The 13,294-nt window shown below is 41.5% G+C and overlaps 1 protein-coding gene across 4 annotated transcripts; it reads left to right on the top strand.

The window, feature by feature from the left end:
- The first annotated feature begins 1,458 nt into the window (after positions 1-1,458).
- Positions 1,459-12,384, top strand: LOC146990321 (RNA-binding protein, mRNA-processing factor 2a). Of its 4 annotated transcripts, none has more exons than XM_085771843.1 (8): positions 1,459-1,938; positions 4,393-4,470; positions 5,825-5,863; positions 5,972-6,034; positions 7,077-7,227; positions 8,132-8,280; positions 10,116-10,188; positions 11,289-12,384. In XM_085771843.1, exons 1-7 carry the CDS (start codon positions 1,630-1,632, stop codon positions 10,179-10,181), a joined length of 855 nt encoding a protein of 284 aa, XP_085627969.1. In that variant the 5' UTR covers positions 1,459-1,629; the 3' UTR covers positions 10,182-10,188; positions 11,289-12,384. The 4 variants fall into 4 exon arrangements, with proteins under 4 accessions (XP_085627969.1, XP_085627968.1, XP_085627971.1 ...); XM_085771842.1 differs by having other exon boundaries at positions 8,132-8,295; XM_085771845.1 differs by lacking the exon at positions 10,116-10,188.
- Positions 12,385-13,294: the final 910 nt, after the last annotated feature.

The raw sequence follows: 13,294 nt of genomic DNA, 5'->3' as shown, positions 1-13,294 counted from the left end.
GGAAACTGTCTGGCCTTTGAGAGCTGCCTTGTTGTGAGGAAACACACTGCATGCTGGGCTCACGTCCAGGGCTGAGCCTCGGTACACAACACAGGCCATTACTCCACCCACGCCCCTGTTACATCAACCTGGAGCCAAATCATTAAAGCACACTAAGCCAACTATTATTATTATTATTATTATTATTAATATAAATTATTATTGTATTGGTTTGTTTTTGTGGTGGCACCAGCAAGGATTTCTTTTATATCTCTGTAAACATGACCATTTATTTCTGAATCTATTTACTGCATTTAAATCAAATGATTGTCACATCAAATGAATTAATAACAATATGTTCTTTGCTGCTTTTCTTATTTTATTTTTGTTTGTTTTTTGCATAAAGGTGACATGTTTAAACTATATCACAAAAAAATCTCTGTTTCTTTGTCATTTATGTCAGGCTACTCTGACATACAAGATTATTATCGCCTGAATGTAAACTCAATTAGATCCATCTTATCATCCAAAATCTGAGATGGAGGGAGTTGGCTATTCTCTTTTACTCAAAGATGTTATAGGTAAAATTCCTTCCTCTTCCTTCCACTTATCTCACTAGCCAAAATGGCCTTTGTCAATGTTATATGTGGATTATTTGTATTATGTGATTTAATATTAAATTCTAATGGTATTACTGCGGATGCACTGGCAGAACTGGTTGGTGGTGGTGGCATCTAATATATTAAAAATGCATTTTCCTCTGAAATGTAGCCGGTAATACAGTATAAAGAAGCATAAAGAAGGAATCAGACCACCCCTGTGAATATGAGTTTGTTACTTCTCACAACTATAAATAAAAATGATAATTGAAATAGCTTTTGAAATTATACCTTCAATTCTTAACCACAGAAAATAAAAGATATAGGCTACCAGAAACACATGAACATATAATTAAGACAAATAAAGATGCTGCACAGATAAGGCCACACACTGAGCATTAGATAATGTATTGTCCTTGATCAAAAAAAATATTGTTAAATGTATGTCCTCCTGGTACAGGACGGGTACTTTTTCCCCTTGTTTCCCCCCCTTTTATTTATTTTTTATTTTTTTAGGGGGGGCTATTAAAAAATACAAAATAAATAATTATTCATAACATAATATTCCTGTACTGTCATGTAAAGTTGTGGGCTTTGTGCTCAGTGACCATTGGCTCTCCGGGTCCCATAGAAACGGTGATGTAGCTGCGGAGGGGCCGGGTCTCCGTGCAACAGCTGAGGCGAATCTGCGGCTTGATTACGGCTCACAGCGGACTGCAACATAATTGATGACCTAATTGAAAAGCAGGAGGAGGAGGTGGATGAGGGAGGGGGAGGAGGGGAGGAGGAGGGGGGAAGGGGGGCTCGCTCGCTGACAGGAGGAGAGAGAGAGAGAGAGAGAGACGCTCCAATGAGAAAAGTTTACTTGTTCTTCCTCCGCACAGTCCCACAGCTGAGGACATTGATGTGAGCGCAGAGGCTTTCAGTTTTTTACGCGCACTTCTTTCCCCCCATCTTTCACCCTCACACACGGAGCACTAAACCACCTTCTCACCTTTAGTTTTAGCGCGTCTCTGTATTTCCTTTTCTTTCCTTTTCCTCCCTTTTATGAATGATTCTCTCTCGCCATACGACTCCCGCCGCAAGAGTCACCTCCTCCTCGGATACCTCGCCGTCCTCGTCCGCACGACCTCACCTCGGCACACCTTCTCTCCTCAAGTTCAAGCAGCGACACCAGGACTTTCACGGGAGCTTCAGACGCACTTGGGGGAAATATCACACGACGAGGAAAAACTTAGTGCTTTGTGCAGCGGCAGCAGCAGCAGCAGCAGCAGCAGCGGCAGCAGCGGCTGAAGACACCGGCAACATGAGTCTGAAAGCTGACGCAGAGCCCAACAACAACGTCTCCATCGAGGAGGAGGTGAGTTGGGCAAAAGTTTTCATTCCTGCGCTGCGTCCGGTCCACTCCGTGTTCACACTGACAGTCTGAAAAACAGCCTGCTCACACGGACACACGCTCTGCCTTTTTGTTTTAAGTTTGGATGAAATAACACGAGGTTAGAGTTTTTAATTTTAGCCCCACACCTCTCATATGAAGCCCTTTTTTTTTTTTTAGTACAAGGAGCAATAAGGACGAAGGCGCAGCCAGGAGGGGAAACGTGCTTATTCTGGCGTCTCCTGCAGGAACCGTGTGTTTATAGCCTGGGCTACATGGCAGACAATAAATCTCCAACACGTTATATTCAACAAGTATTATTGTATCTTAAACGCCTAATTTTCTGTAACTATAATTAGTTTTCTCAGCTGCGTATTATTGGCTCCATCAGCCACAAATGTGGATCATGTGTGTAAAGATATTGTTTCATTGACCACTCAGCCGCTTTTGTTTGTTTGTGTGACATGTGCTACTAATCAGAGTCCAGTCTTCATGTTTAGTAAAAAACACATAATATATAGTGTAAGCTAAAAATAAAACAAAGAGAGAAAATAAAAAAAATAAGCCTGTTTAAAAGAAACCCCTCAGTGTGTAAAATCAGCGGGCCTGTGTGGGCTGGAAAAGGGGAAATATCCCATAATTTAAATATCTGGAGGTTCTCCTAATTCTTAGTTGAGATATTTCCCAGTTTTCCTGTCCAGTTAATCTGACGTCTGCCTGTGTGTGTTCGCTTCAGGTGCCAAAAAATATAAACCGATAGTTAAGGAAAAAAAAAGAAAAAAAGAGCTGCGTCACAAAACGCTGAAGGTTGATTTGAAAAATCAGGAGGCCTTGAAAGTGACACCTGAAATGGCCTAAAACTGGGACTTCACACCTTTTTTTTTGAAATGTGTGGCGCCACATAGTGGGAAGTAAATCAGGATGTTTAAACAAATAAAAAAATAAATTCCCTCAAAAATGTAAAGTGTTGACTTGTTCCAGCTGCCACTCTTCATTTCTGTGTGACCAGCTATATTTCCTCTGTAATGGCTCCTTATGGAGACACACTGAGGGGGGGTGCTGGGCCTTTTGTTGGTCCTCCTTTGTTCCCATTATCTTCCAACAAAGCCTCATGTGGCCACTTGACTTTTCTTGGTCTAATTTGATGTCTTTTTTTCTCCTTGTAATTTAGATCAAACATCAAAAGAAAAGGAGAAGAAATTTATTTGACAGAGGGGGGAAAAAAATCCCCCTTCACCTCTATTTCACACAGAGGCCTGTTAAATCATCAAGATGTTGTATCTTGTCAGATGAAAGTAGCCTAGAATTTGCACAGAAATTAGCCCAAATATGTAACTGATTAGGTTTTATTAAAAGGAGTATGGGCTTCACACAGCTCCAGGTTTATTCACTGGCAGTCGCAGAGCCGCTCGATCAATAAGCAGGACGACAGATTAAAACATCTCCATTGAGTTGGTGTCCAGCTGCGCAGGCCTTCAATTGCCGTATGTGCTGACTTGTAAAGGGCTGAGAATTGCTGCTGTGCTGCACCTGAAAAATGCTGGAGGGCTGGCAGGGTTGGGGCTGCGGGTCAGAGGAAGGAAATGGTGTCATGCTGTGCACTGTTGTCCAGTGCTGTTCCTCTGGCAGCCCCATTGTACTGAGGGCCTCCCCACCGGCTGGGAACTAATGGGCCTCGCACCGCACTGTTTATTTCCCCCGGCCACACTGGTCCGTACACAGCATCGCTTTTCACTGTCTCGTCAGTGCAGGTCCAGGGGTCCTCCAAGGGAATCTGGGGGTTCCCAGCAGGACGGACTCGTCTGATGTTCACCGTTTAGCTCTTAACATGTTGGATGTCTCATCTACTGCTTTTTTAATCGGGTGATTGTTCAGGTCCTGTTATGAAAAATCTAAAATCCTGACAGGGTTCTATTGAAATCAAGCCGTCATCTGTTAGTTTTGGCAGTGGCTTTATAGTGGTGTTTCCCAACATAGGGGTTGGGTCCCACCAAGGGGTCATGGTTAAAAGAACCGAGGAACAAACAATGCAAAAATTTGGTTTATTCTTTCCAGACTTCCTTCTAATCGTTATTCATTACTGGACAATCGTACCTCTTCTGGACCTCTAAAAAGAATTCACACAGAATAATCACTCACTGGTTGAACTACTCGCTGCTTGTAAACATGTGCTAATGGTGAGGTCAAGCAACGCTGGTAGTAAATAGACCAGCTGTAGTTTTCTTTTAGCTTTTGGCCATCATCAGTGGAGGAAAGGTTCAGGAGAACCTGATCAACTCATGTGCTTTTATAGCTCAGTTCATAGCTCCAGGTCAGCCCTATTTATTGTACACCTTCAGAAATAAGACTTTCTGTTGAATTAAAAAACAAATAAAAACAAGTAGCCTATAATAGGGTCACTTCCCAATGATGAAATGCAGTTTTGCTGTTTGTTTGCAGGTACGAACACTGTTTGTCAGTGGCCTACCAGTAGACATCAAACCACGGGAACTCTACCTTCTCTTCAGACCTTTTAAGGTAGGTGGCATCCAGATACATTGTATTTTAACAAGTTGTACAGATTGTACAGCCATGTGAGGCTAATTGTAACGTTAAAGTATATAAATCAACAGCTTCTCGGCTCTCTTAAGAGTAAGGAAGCTGCTGTGTGCCAGGTGCTGGAAGAGGGTCATGGAAAGTGTCTGTGAAAGGATTATCTGCACACAGAGGAAGACCTCTTAAACATTTTCTTAAATTATTGAGGAAGCTACTATAATCCAGTGTGCACCTAATCCTTTTTAAACCACCCGTCATGTCTGTAGCATTTGATGCTTCAGCTCATACAGCAGAAATCAGTGCTCCTTATTTGTGCATCGCTGAAATCAAACAGTCCCTTGTCCAGATATTTGCATATATGGAAATTGGGCCACATCATTGTTCGTCCATTGCTCTTTTTTTTCTTTTTTTCTTTTTCTTTTCTGACTGGACTCCAGTTCCATAAACACCCCTCCCACCCGTGTCCTAACTAACCAAATTGGAAGTGGTATCCCGCGCACATGGATGATCTTGTGGAATGTGTAAATGAGTAGCCCTCGCGATTGGCCAACCAACCCTCTCCGTGACCCAGCTCGCCCACCGTGTAGGGAAATTTTTATTTCCCCTCATAACATTGAGACATTGTGAAACCACTTAAATGTCTTGTTTTCTTAAGTTAGCGTAACACTGGTTTTTATCACGTCTGTGCGCCGTCTACAGTTGGCAAACACACCACAGCGTGTGCAGATTGGGTCTAATCTGAGGTTTACATTCGGAGAGAGAGAAAGCTCCCTTTAATATTGACTGTATTCTCCCTCTTGCTTTTCTACTCTGAAGTAGTGCAGGTAAATCTGGTTTGGATTGTTGCTAAGGATTTATCACAGCCAGTGAAAGTTGTTTAATTTTCCATGGCTGTAAATCAGGATCAGGCGAGATCCCATCTATCAATACTCTGGTCAAGCAAAATTCCCCTTCATTTCTCAGGAATTTATTCATTCTTTAACCAACCCCTGTGCTGTTTTTAACTGGATTTAAACCCAGAGGCTTTATTTGGAATTCACGCTTTATCTGTGCTTATTCTTCTTTTTTTTTCTAGCACTTAAGATGAAACGCGCTGTTGTCAGATCAGTGAAAGGAAAACTGTGTTTGCTGGAAATGTCCATGTTTCACTGTATTTAACCATTCAACTGTTTTACTAAATGTGCAACACTGTCATAGAGCGGTCTGATGTCCTGCTGTCCAACTGAAACTGAAGGTGCACACAAGCAGGTTTCTCTTTGTATAGTGCGAGGCGTTCATTCCTGACTTTGTGCATGTGACTCCACGGTGGATAATTGGCTATCTTTCTTCCCCACAGGGTTATGAAGGGTCACTGATTAAGTTAACTTCAAAACAGGTGAGATTCCTTCCATCAGTGTCAGGAACAGCTTGAGTGCTATTTTCTAATACTAAACAAGTGGCCAACCAGTGTTCTCAGTCTGTTTCTGTACCTTTTCTCTTCCAGCCTGTCGGGTTTGTAACCTTTGACAGTCGCTCTGGAGCTGAAGCTGCAAAAAATGCACTAAATGTAAGCACTCCCTTGTTTTATTGATACGTTTCCTCTCTGTTGCCATTCAAGTTTCCCCTCTGTTTTTACTTCTTTTTTTTTTTAAATCCTGTAAAATGTTGGTCTATATTTCTTAGATTTGTTCTAACCTTTGTTTGAACCAAAAATGATTGGGAGTTTACAAAATTCTTCTTTCCCATAGAATTTCTCAAAGCCAACCCATTTTGTCTTTTATAATTCAATGGCAGGGCCATTTTTGGAAAGAGGCCAGAATCCCGTAGCCTTACGGTAGTTTACTTTGACCTTGATACACATCCTTGTTAGTCTGGTATAGCTTTCACTGCTTTACTGTAATACTCGTTCTCTAGCCACATGTGTAGTGTTATTTGGACACATCCTCAGTAGTGTAACCTCTTATTTTGTCACCCAGTAGCCCACATTGGCAGTATCTAACACTTCTCTCTCATAGCCTAGCCTTCCTTATGAGCATCACCTCTTAGACACACCAGCAGTCACACACACAGACACAACACATACACCAAAATACTACTCACCTGCATGTGGGCACAACGCTTAGGGCACAAGAACACACGCAGGGTTAAACCACCTAAAAGGAAATGACACTCAAAAGTCTCACCATCAGCCCTTTTCCTTGTCTCCCTCTCCTCCTGGCTCATGCGACGGGGTGAACTTCTCCTCCAGTCGCCTGTGCTCTTGATTTCGTCATGAGGAAAAAGAGATCCAAGCATGTTGAAATATTTCAGTGTATCCTTCAGTCTTACCCTTTTTTTTTTTCCTTTTTGTGTTTTTTGGAACATTTTTGGGGAGAATTTTAGTTGAGTAAAAGCAGTCAGGTGCAGAGGGTGTGTTTGAACATCCCGCAGGACAACGAGCACAGAGCAGTGTTTAGCACAAGGGAAGCTTGAAGGATACATCCTGAGTATTGAAACATGGCTTTAGGAAAGGAGGCCAGGAGAGACTAGTGAGTTACAGCCCCTCAAACTCAGCCCACCTCCCTTACTATATCATGTCCCCCTCCTCCCCTCCTCCGTCTCTCCCTCAGGGTATCCGTTTTGACCCCGAAAGTCCCCAGACCCTGCGCTTAGAGTTTGCTAAAGCCAACACGAAGATGGCAAAGAGTAAGCTGATGGCCACACCGAACCCCACAAATATCCACCCTGCTCTAGGAGCACACTTCATTGCACGGGACCCATGTAAGTTGTACGGCTGCACCACTCTAGGCTCTCTCATCCACTCTCACCTTGGCAACGCCAGTACTCGATTTGCCCTTTTTTTTAAGATCTGTTATAGGATGTTGTGTTTTTTAAAGACAAACAGACAGGGGGTAAAAACAGTATCTAACAAATTAAGGACTAACTCACCTCCACATGCATGTGTCTCTTAAGACAGCCGCTTTGCTTCTATCCAGCTGGGAAATCCCACTCTCACAGGGTTTAGTCAGCAGTTGCGTCTCGGCTCTCTTTGCCTAAACACCTGCCGGAGTCATTAGATCTGGCAGGTGGTTGTTGACAACAGCGTAAGGCTTCACTCAGACCAGATTTTGCCAGGTGAATTTTACTGGTGTCTTGTGGCAAAAACCTTGAAATGGTCCATACTGTAAGGCTGCAGAGAAACAGTTGGCGCTGTTACAGACTTGCAAATTACAGAATTGTATGTCATTAATCTCCATCTCTGTCATGGCACACACTTCTGCTTTTATCTCCCAGAGCAGTTATAAACAACATACTGTAATGCATATTTCCATATTTAGACATCAGTTCACTCTACTGTCAAACTGCCTGGATGTTTGAGTAATTCAGCAAACACATAAGTGGAAGGCAAAGTCTGGTCTGACTGCTTCAGCTGAGTTGTAAATGTTATAAGTTGAATATAGTTTAAAGTCAAACAAACCATTTCGACAAGTCATCACTGGTCAGTAGTAAACACGAAAGCCACATCATGACACAAATCGGTAAGAACGACTGAATTATTTGCAGTACGTCATGATTATGTTTGCTTAAAAAAAAAAAAAAAACTTTTATTGAGTGTTGATGATATAAGCCTGTGTGTTTGAGGGTAGGTGAGTCAGTGTTTTCCTCCCACACTGTACTTCCCCAGATGATCTGACAGGGGCAGCACTGATCCCAGCGTCACCAGATGCCTGGACACCTTACCCCCTGTACACCACGGAGCTGACCCCAGGCCTCCCTCACGCAGCCTTCACTTACCCGGCGGCCGCTGCCGCTGCCGCAGCCCTCCACGCCCAGGTGAGGGACCAACCGGTGTGTGTTTCTCCTCTCTTTCATTTATCTCTTTGTTATGACATTGTTCATATTCAGCTTTACTGAAAATGAATGACTATGCCCAGGTGCACATACTTAACCTCATAATTCTTGCAAAGTTGCAGAGTCCAGGTGTTTTCTCTCAGCCCCATTTGTCTAAACAAAACTGTAGGGGGAAAAGTGTAATCCTCAAGTTCAACCGTATAAATTAGATGATGAAGCATGAACTGCAATATCAAATTTGAGGACTTGCAGGGGTTCAGATTGTTGAACGATCCCAGTGGTCCTCTGAGGTATTACAATAACAGCACAAAGACCTGTGCTGCTGAAGCCAATCCAGATATCAAGACTGTAAATTGCTGTTGGCTGCACAACTTGTGCTCAGCTTTAATGTCAAAAAGCAGAGAGCTGAATGTAAGTTAAAACCACCAGTTATCGTAAAAGATTTGTCGTTTTGAAATGGAAAAAGTTTTGACTTGCAGCATCAGTGGAGCTGATGTGTACATTGGTTGATGTAGTGAAACCTTACACTGCCCTGCACTTACCTCAAATCCCTGTCTGTGGTCGTCTTCTGTCTCTGGCTCATGGCTTCCTTTTTTGCCAATGAGTTGCAGACATGGAGGTGTAACTTTTCCCTTTCCTGTCAGTGTGCTGGGGGATGAAAGGTGCTCTTACTGATAACATTACCCATGGCTACACAATCACAAGGTAGAACTCATTTCAGGAAAAACACAAATTTGAGCCTTTTTAAGATGGAGTTTGATCCCAAACAAGATTATTGTCAGGTTTGTGTGTATGTTGTGGCTGCACTACATGTCTGATATCAATTCAACATTAAATTTTTGCATCTGTTTTGCAATTGTTCATTTTAAACACTAACACAAGTTCAGTCCTGTGCTCAAAACTGATCATTAACAAGATGTATTTGTAAGTGTTGACATTGTAAGCTTATAGTAGCCTAATATAAATGCTACAGCAACAGTGCAGCTAACTTAAAGGCAGTGGGCACTGGGCAGGGCTTTAGGTAACAATAGCAATGGAAAATATTTCTCATATTGGGTCATTTAAAGTTCATTGTGAGCTAACGTCCTCCTGCCATGTAAGAGCACAGGGGAGCGCTGCACTGCAGTAGGCAGCTATGACATAGTCCGTTTAGTTGGGCACAATAGGCAGAGGAATGCAAAGCATTTGCTTGCAGAAATTGTCAGACCTGATGGCCTTCTCCAGAGGTGCCAACTTACTGTCCACGCTCCTGTTGAACATAAGCTGAATGTGTAGCCACACAAAGGAGGGAAAAGCCTTTTAATTGCAATCTGATGAAAGATCCCTGAAATGTCTTGACTTCTCTTCCCTCTGTCCCTCGTTGGTTTGACTGTTTGGCACAGCAGGGTTACATTATGAGTCTCTAAATGTCTCTAAACAACTGTTAACCTCTTGAGTACATTATGCCGTTTGGCCCCACAGTCATAGCCCCTGTCTTTGTAGAGACGAGACCTCATTCTGCCACTGGGTTTAGTCACAGGTATGGAAAGGTACAGGCATACAGCTCTTACCTAGTGGAAATGTTTAACACAAGGAGGGTTTAAACCTCTCCACATTTCCATGCCTGTTAATTACTGGAGGACTATTGTCCTCAATGAGCTGCTACGTGACCCACATTCCCATGGCTTCAGTGACCAGGGCTTAAAGGGACAGTCATCCCAAACCTGCTTGTCAAAGTAAATTTTGAAGCATGTTAATGGATGATCATGAAATCAACAGTTGTGGGGTTTGAAGCACTGAAGCCTGGTTTGTACATGACTATGTTTGTGTTTCTTTAGATGCGCTGGTACCCTACTCCCTCTGAGACTTCCCAGCCTGGATGGAAATCCCGGCAGTTTTGTTAGATATTTAGTGAGTAACCTTTGGTCAAACCGTATTTTTTATTTTTCTTTCTTAAACTTGGATTTACCGACCCTACCCACCTCAAACTGCTAACCTGATTCCAGACAAACACAAACTTGCATAATGACACCGACACAATGTTTAACTGCAAACTGCAGAATGTGCCAACATGAATGAAAATGGCCTGAAAAACCGATGGATGAAAATAACTATTGTTTAACGATAAGGTTGGCGATATTCATTCTTATTGTAAATGGTTTCCAGCAGGTTAGTCAATACTTTCCAACTGCAGCTCGTCTCACTCAGCCCCAAACCCACTTGTTCCTGTTGAATACATACAAATATACACTTTGCATCTTTATTGAATGCGAAATATGCTCATTTGTTGGATACTAGGTGTTGTAAAATTATACATTTATTTAGAAGATGTTTATCTGTTTAATACACATTTGAAAGGATGAGCATACAGTGTAGCTCAATGTTTTTATCTAAACAGTGCACTACAGTATGGTGCAGAGAAATTAACTGTCAGGCTTTGGAGCTTGAATACATAGTTAGCAGGATCAATTCTTTTTGTGTGTTTTCATGGATTTGACAAAGATGCAGAAAAGACAGACTTGCTTCCTTTTTGAAGATGGTGATATTTTATTTTACAACTGATTTTAGACAAAAGAGGTCTATACCACACAGGAATAAGCTTATAATAAAATCAATCAACAAACATTGCACTGGATGACATGTTCATTAGTGTACATATTTTTTTTCCTCCCATACCCTGCTCACTGCTGTAACTGCACACCAAGGTATGAAATGCATATTCATCTGCAACTGAAAATCGTCCATAAGTTGTTTCTTTTTAACAATGGTCTTAAACCTTTTACCAAGTTACTGACCTTTCTGTTTTTTAGTTAACCAAACCATGAAACCATTTAAAAAGACTTTTTTGATCTTTTAAAAGAGCTTGAGGAAAGTAACAATTGTCTTGAGAGCTGAGTGTCACAGATGGAGTAGGGCAGTCAGAAAGCATTGATTGGTTTGACAGAAAAGTAGAATTAGACCAGCCTTATCTAAAAGTTAGACTAACTCTTGTTTTCCCTGTCTTTCTCCAGGCTTCTGGAAACCACACCTTTGTCCAGCTGAAGTGAGGTTTGCCAAGCTCTTCATTAATTTAATCAGGTTTATTTAATGGACAAATGTGCATTATTATAAACAAACAGTATTTATGTCTCCTCCCGATTGTCTCCGGGGGGAGTTTGAGTTGAAACCATCTTGCTGTCGACAATCTGAGCTCATCCTTGGCAACTACTGCGGTACCATCTTAGCACTTCAAAAAAATAAATAAAAATAAAAAAATAAACTCCTCATGCAAAGCCAAGTCAAACTTAATGGATCGTAATTGCTGAGGAAAATTGACGCATTGAAGTTACCGTTATTAAGCTAGTCCTTCCATGAGTTACCGCTGCTCCTGGGAGGTTTAGAAGCGTTAAGAGTCATTGCATGTTGAAGTCTTTTTGGCATGAATATAGAACGCAGAGTTCTGTGTATCCTAATTTTCTTAGTGTTTGTGTTGCCTCTTTACCTTGGCCTAGACAGCGAAATGTTTTGTTTTCCTGTAGAACCTTGGTCTTACCTCTGTGAAAGTTAGGCTGTTGTGTAAATGGCTTATCTCGCATGGACCTTGTGAATGCATCCCTACGTTCTGACAATCCCAGTCCTTTATGATCATATCAATGTCTGTCATTATTTGAGCAAAGTAAAGTACATATTTTTGTACTTTTTTGCGTAATGTATATTTATGCATTTTTGTGCAACTAAATAATGAACCTGTATAAGTTTGATGTTTAGTCGTCTCTTGTGTTTTTGGTGTTAATTTTTGATCCTATAATCCTGTTGAAGTAGTTTTAAAGAAGAAAAAAGTGCAATTTGTTTAAAGGGGAAGTGGGTATCTGTCAAAAAAGGAAGTATTCTGAGCATGGCTTGTGCCACTCTGCTAAAATGAGATTGCTGTAAAACGATCTTTCAGAATGTGAAACTGGACTACAAACGTAATGGGGTGCTTTTTGGGGGGGCCATTTTGAAATGGGAAGCAGGATTAGAGTAATGGAGGAATTTAGTTTGTGGTTTAGAACATGTTTGTCTTTGTATCTGCTGTGCATAAGATGTAAAAAAAAATATCCCATCTTATGAATAAAAGAAGTGAATGCATTTCTCTGTTTGGGCATCTGTCATTTATCACTGCAGTGGATCGGCGGCCAATCAAAGTTAACAAACGCTCTGGTGCTGAATGCTGACTCCATGAGCTGAACTCGGTGGACATCAGATGCTGACATAAATAATTGATGCCAACTTTTCCTTTGTAAGCACCATTGCATTAATGTCTCTTTGCATCATGCATGGAGCTGACCTTCACACTCTGGCCCCATAGGCTGGCAAGATGCTCTGCTCACTCAACCGTGACGGCTCCTTGTGGGACATTTAAGTGACTCCTCAATAAGACCAGCTGCCTAATTGTAGTGCCAACGGTGCTGCTGGTTAACTGCAAACATTTGTCCATCTTGTCCCAATTAGGTTATGGTCCATACAAGACTGGTGCTGGTGCACCAAATGTTGCTGCTGACAACATGTGATACAATACCTAGTGACAGCTTCATCTATGCGGAATGTTTAAATCAATGAGTTAGCATCCGCTGAGCATCAGCATTAAGGTTAAAATTTTAATGTTATGGTACGATGGGTTGAAATATGTTGAATTTCTGCATTTTTAATATGATAAAAGATGGCAGAAATAATGTATTGACACGTCAACACATTTCTCAAATTTAAGGCTTTGCTTCTTTTCTGTTCAGTATAATTTATTGGGGCTTTTGTTTGCTCTCAGCATTTAAACATTTTAATCTCTACTTGATGTTTTCAAACCAAACAAAAAAAAAAATCCATACTCTAACAATCATGCACAGTAGCCTTACTGCACACTACATCACTGGATGCCAAGTCTGATGGAAGACTCAGTTAAATGTAGAGTGTTAAGACCCAAACAGACAATTCAGAAGAAGAAACTAATTCTCAAGAATCACCGTTTGCTCTTCATAGGAAAACGGGTCAACGTCACTTTCAC

Source organism: Trachurus japonicus, chromosome 3, assembly GCF_045865225.1.
Source record: "Trachurus japonicus isolate A0001 chromosome 3, Traja_1.0".
NCBI lineage: Eukaryota > Metazoa > Chordata > Actinopteri > Carangiformes > Carangidae > Trachurus > Trachurus japonicus.
The sequence above is the reverse complement of the archived record's forward strand: the minus strand, read 5'-3'. Positions and strand labels throughout refer to the sequence as shown.